General features: G+C 57.4%; 1 protein-coding gene across 1 annotated transcript; it reads left to right on the top strand.

Moving 5' to 3' along the window:
- Window positions 1-766: 766 nt before the first annotated feature.
- Window positions 767-3,701, top strand: LOC109384157 (glutathione S-transferase P 1). The gene is made up of 7 exons (XM_019645195.1): window positions 767-887; window positions 1,218-1,253; window positions 1,503-1,609; window positions 1,717-1,804; window positions 2,190-2,293; window positions 3,125-3,232; window positions 3,436-3,701. Coding segments are annotated over exons 1-7 (633 nt in total). The 5' UTR covers window positions 767-886; the 3' UTR covers window positions 3,625-3,701.
- The last annotated feature ends 1,968 nt before the right edge of the window (window positions 3,702-5,669 follow it).

Genomic DNA, 5,669 nt, shown 5'->3' with positions numbered 1-5,669 from the left:
TGTCCCTCATGGCCATCATGGGGTCCCAGAGTAGGGCCTGAACCTCCAGAAAGGGGTTCCAAGGCAGTCAGATGGTGTTAAACAACATTGCAGCTCTCATCCTGGAACCCTCCGCAATTGTCCTGAATCCCAATGACACGGAGGGGCACAGCTGTTTGGTGTTTGTGTGCCGGAAACACCTCGCTAATGTTACTTTTGAAAAGGGAGGGTCCGGTGTCCCGTTGTCCAGATAGATTTTAAAAACATGTTCTTGTGATTATTCTTTCAGTGACCTTCTGCTTATAACCAGTGGTGCCTGTTTCCAATTAGTAATGAAACAGGTTCCATTTTTAAACAGGCACATTTGAGTTGAAGTAAGGTAGTTTAAGGAAAAATGGTAAGGAGGTAGCATCCGGATACATGACATGACAAGAGCCATGAACGTGGCATTCAAATAACTGATGGGGATGAAAAGCCCAGCTTGGAGTGTGGTTTGTACACGTGTGTGTGTCCGTTTATGTGCAGCGTCTGTCCTGTCTTTTGTCTGTGGGAACAAATGCCTACATGCAAGCGCTTGTGCCTCTGAGGTCTGCAACCCAAACAGGGAAAGTGGCCGGGCAAAGCCAAGGCCTCTGGAAAATTCTGGAGTCTGTACTCCAGCCCTCACCGGGAGCCCACCAGTCCCAGACGGATGTTGCGCAAACGCTCCCGGGACGCAGGGTCGCGCGCAGCGGGCTGGGGGGGGGGGCAGCGGAGGAACCAGCCCACGCTGTGACGCAGCGCTGGGGGCGGGACGGGGTGGGATAACCCTTATAAAGCTCAAGGCCTCCAGGAATGCTTGTGTACCGCTGCCATAGCTGCTGCCATAGCTGCTGTCGTCACCGCTTCTTTTGTCTACATAGAAACCAGTGAGTCCACGCTGCGTTTCTGAGGGGCTTGGGGCGGGCGGGGCTCTCAGGGGGCTTGGAGCGCACCCAGAACGCGGCCCGGATCCCCGCTTCGGGCCGGGGCTCCTAGAAGGCCCTGCCTTCCCCGCCAAACCGGCACTGGGATCCAGGGCACCCGCGCTGGGTTGGGGCTCTTCGCGGGGGGACCCAGCGCCCCCGACGCAGAGATCAACTCCTAGGGAGCATGGAGCACCCAGAGCAGGGGATGGGACCCCAGGGAGGATGAGTGGATGCACTGCCCTTTATAGCGCCCTTCTCCGGGACTCTAACAAACTTCTCTGTCCCCTCTAGTGCCGCCCTACACCATCGTCTACTTCCCCGTTCGAGGTAGGGGCCTGTGACTGGGAGGGAGGGAGGCAGAGGTTTGGGGCTGCAGCCCACGGCCCATCAACCACCTGGGGGAGATCCCTAACTCTTCCTTATTCCTCCTCCTGTGGCTACTAGCCCAGACCTCCTGAGCTCCCAAGGCTGGAGTGTCCTTCCTGTGTGCTGGGACATCAATGGAGGCAACCCCTCCCCAGGGCTCTGTGAGGCTGGGGCTCTGCCTGTCCCCACACTCTCTCTCCCCACCCCCAGGGCGCTGTGAGGCCATGCGCATGCTGCTGGCTGATCAGGGCCAGAGCTGGAAGGAGGAGGTGGTGACCAAGGAGACTTGGCTGCAGGGCTCTCTCAAGGCGACCTGTGTGAGTGCTTGTGCCCAGTGGGGTCAGGGGCTGGGCCTTGGGGGGGACAAAACGACTGTGGGGGGCAGCCAAGCTCAGCACCTCTGACAGAGCTGTGCCACCCCCAGCTGTACGGGCAGCTCCCCAAGTTCCAGGATGGAGACTTCACCCTGTACCAGTCCAATGCCATCCTGCGCCACCTGGGCCGCTCTCTCGGTGAGTCCTGAGGTCACAGGCTGTCCAGTCCAGGGCAGGGGCAGGTGAGCATCAGCCATTGTTGCTGAGCACCTGCTCAGTGCCAACCCTCTGAGCCCAGTCAAGCAGCCAAGCACACCTGTGGAGTGGAGGAAATGGAGGCACAAGGAGGTTATATAACTTGCCCAAGGTCAAACCCAGGTCTGCCTACAATCCTAGCCCTATGCCAGGCTGCCTCCCACTGAGTTCTGAGCACCTACTATGGGTCAGGACTGTCCTTTCCGGCCACACCCTCCTCCCTGGCCTTGGCCCACAGGCAGCCACATGACCTGTCAATAGATTAGCTGGCAGTTCTGTGTCAGGGGCCCAGTCATGCTGTCTCCTCTCCCGCCCCCCCCCCCCCCAGGGCTATATGGGAAGGACCAGCGGGAGGCTTCCCAGCTAGATGTGGTGAATGACGGCGTGGAGGAACTCCGCTGCAAATACGTCACCCTCATCTACACCAACTATGTGAGTGCAGTCATGGGGCGGGCATGGGGGAGCCAACAGAGAAAGGGGCCTCGTGTACTCTGCCCCACACCACACCACTCACATGGCTGTGGCTGAGCTCTCTGTTGGTCAGAGGACCTGGGCTGGGTTGGGCTTTCTGCTGGGGGCCAGCAGCTATTATGGACAAGCCACAACCCTCAGCCTCACTGCCTAGGGGATGGACCCAGTCAAGTACTGGGTAATGGCAAACAGAGCAAGGACAGGAGAATCGAGCCAGGGATGGTTTCTGATCGCCTCAGCTAGGGAGGTCAGGAGGGCTTCTTGGAGTAGGTGGAGGAGAAGGATTCTGCAAGGGGGTGCTGGCACTCAGGTGCACAAAGTATGCAGGCACGGACCAAATTCAGGGACCTGAGACCAGTTGAGCAGAGGCAGGGCGTGTGTGTGCTTGTGTGTGAGGACAGAGAGCTGGAGGGGCAGCAGGCCCAGGTCCTGAAGGTCTGAATCCCTTGGCTTGGATGTTCTGCCAGCAGTAGGGAGCCATTGAGGAGTCTAAGCAGGGTGGTGTCCAAATGTGAGGTCTAGAAGGACCCTTCAAGGCTTTTACAGTAGCCTGGTGAGAGATCACAGCAGGCATGTTAAGGCTGGAATGGAGTAGACAAGGAAAGAATTGGCTGCTGAAATGGACAGAATGTGACAATGGCTGGGGTTGCGGAATGAGCAGAGCACTGGGGCTCTAGGTGACTACTGATTCCCTGAGATGGGGGCCAGCAGAAGTGGGCATGTCCAGGCCAGGACGGGTGGCCAGCAGTGTGAGGGTCAGGAGAGTAATATGCAGGGGCACCTTTCTGGCAGGAGGCGGGCAAGGAAGACTACATAAAGGAGCTGCCCGGGTACCTGAAGCCTTTTGAGACTCTGCTGTCCCAGAACCAGGGAGGCCAGGCCTTCATTGTGGGCAGCCAGGTGAGTGACTGTCCCTGTGCTGCTCCTACCTACCATGCCACCCTCTTCTTACAGATGGGAGTAGATGTAGAGAAGAGAGCATGTGAGCCATTCGTTGCTGGGCAGACCTAGGGAATGGCTCAGACTCTCAGCCTCTGGGTTCCCTACTTTCCCCTGCCCCCTGGGCTGTCCACTTGCTGAGTCCCTGGCCCCCTGCCCCGCAGATCTCCTTCGCGGACTACAACCTGCTGGACTTGCTGCAGAATCACCAGGTCCTGGCCCCCGGCTGCCTGGACTCCTTCCCGCTGCTCTCGGCCTACGTGGCTCGCCTCAGCGCCCGGCCCAAGCTCAAGGCCTTCCTGGCCTCCCCAGAACATGTGAACCGCCCCATCAATGGTAATGGGAAACAGTGAGGGCTTGTGGCACCCTCAGCAGGAAATGGGCTGCCTGCCTTCCTGGCCCCAGGATCAATAAAATTTCCACAAGGGAATGGGTGCTGTGAACATTGCGTTTCCTGAGGAGGGGGCTTTGGGACCCTCACTGTCAGACTCAGGGGAGGTGGCAGCCGGCTAAGGTACTTGAAATCCTAAAACACAGAGCGTCTTCCTGGATGGAGCCATCCAGGTAGTCTGTTTACTGAACTCCAGAAACAGGAAGAGACAAAGGCAACAGAGAATTAATTGTGGTCCCTGCCCTGGAGGTCCCCACAGACTTGAGAGAAAAGGCTCACTCATGTAAACATGCTTTCTAGCCCCATCAGGCCGCCTGCCAGAGGACTTTCGTTAGGGACAGCGGAAGCTGAGAGACCCCTGGAGGCAGGAGCTGAGGAGCTCAGAGCAGCCCAAGCTGGGTCTGGGAGGCACAGTCACTCCTCTGTTCAGGTGGGGCTGTCCTGACTTCCTTGGACACTGAGGCCTATGGTCGTCCAGGTCCAGGTGGCTCTCCCACTGCCTCCTCACCATACAGGCTGCTACAGGATGAAGGCTGGCAGAGAGAACAGCCCAGCCTGGGTGAGCTGGTGAGGGAGTGTCCACAGTGGTGAGAGGCCCTGGAAAAGCAGAGGCATTGGGGTGAGGTTAGTGCTCTGGGCTTCCAGGGAGGAGCCACGGGAGGCCCCCCCACCCCCCCTGCGGTGGTGCAGCCTAGAGGAGCAGACCCTTCTCAGGAGCCTTGCCCAACGTTAGGGCCTCCTGCCAGGCGGGTTAGAGGCTGGAACAGACACTGCCAGTGCAAGGACTTTGGATCCTAACTGAAAAGGCATGTATCCTTGAACCACCTACAGCTGCACTTGCAAATAATAATAGTTGCTAACACTTATTGATTGCTAGGCATTATGCTACAGGCTTTAGTATATTACCTTCCATAAATAGGGTTACTCGTATCCCTCTTTATAGATGAGGAAACCGAGTCACAGGAAGTTTAAGTAATTTGCTGATGTGTGAATTGAGGTGCAAACAAGGTTATTCATCGTATCGTGATCACAACAGATTGAAACAGCACAAATGCCCATCAACAGGAGACGGGCTAAGTACATTAGGTGCTCACACACAATGGATTTTGCTGTTGTAAAGAACCGGGGGTCCTAGATCAGGCTCTTTGGGAGTGCAGGGTGCTGAAGCAACTGAAGGCAGCCCTCTTTACAAGAGAATTTTTCCTATTCACTCATGACATGGGAAAGTGGGACTTGCCCGTACTCGCCGTTGGGAGGGGCCATACGACATGCTCAGGTCTGGGCTGTAGGTGGAGAGGGTGAATGATTTCTGGGACAAAGCATGTAATTGCCAGTGCAAGGAACCCCAGCACTATCCTCTCCCATCCGCCACGACCTGGCTTCCCCAGGGCTCTGCACAGCATGGCTAGCTGGCTCTGATGGGTAAACAGCCCTGAAGGACCCTGGAGAAGGAAGCTCTCCTTGGGCAGAACTCGAGTGGCACCTCTCACTGTCTACGTTGCCAAGAAAAAGAGGCCAAAGTCAGCATGCTCAGTCCTGGGCAGAGGCCAGAGTCCAGGAACTTGAAGGAGAAAACACCGGGGGACTGGTGCTGGGGTTATTAAGGGTGGGCCTTGGGTGTGGCCCACGTGTGCAATCACCGCGTGTCCCGTGGGAATGCTTGTCCAGATGACCCTGCTGCAAAAAGAGGCTGCAAACAATCAGGGGGTGATGATTCCTAGGAGGCTGTCGCTGAGTTGTCCTTTCCCAGCCGACCTAGTGGGTTTTCAGGCACCTATCGCTACACAGCAAACTTGGTGGCGTCACTCCATCAGGAATTCAGGCAGGGCACAGCAGGCAGACTTCACGGCCGACTTCAGTGGGCGGGGCGGGGATGCCTGCAGGCCAGGGGGAGGGTCCGTAAGCTCAACTCTAAAACTCCCCTCCAGCCCACCAGCTCAGCCTCTGGAGCAAGCGCAGAGAGGCGCAGGCGCAGAGAGGCGCAGGCGCAGAGAGGCGCAGGCGCAG

The sequence above is a fragment of the Hipposideros armiger genome, unplaced genomic scaffold, assembly GCF_001890085.2.
Source record: "Hipposideros armiger isolate ML-2016 unplaced genomic scaffold, ASM189008v1 scaffold_93, whole genome shotgun sequence".
Lineage (NCBI taxonomy): Eukaryota > Metazoa > Chordata > Mammalia > Chiroptera > Hipposideridae > Hipposideros > Hipposideros armiger.
Note: the sequence above shows the minus strand (reverse complement) of the source record. Positions and strands in the feature narration are given on the sequence as shown.

What these genes read in the sequence shown, in the direction of transcription:
- LOC109384157 (XM_019645195.1), top strand. An exon ending in GCTCTCTCAAGGCGACCTGT is followed by an intron (nt 1,610 to 1,716) that starts GTGAGTGCTTGT and finishes TGCCACCCCCAG; the next exon opens with CTGTACGGGCAGCTCCCCAA. An exon ending in CCTTCATTGTGGGCAGCCAG is followed by an intron (nt 3,233 to 3,435) that starts GTGAGTGACTGT and finishes CCTGCCCCGCAG; the next exon opens with ATCTCCTTCGCGGACTACAA.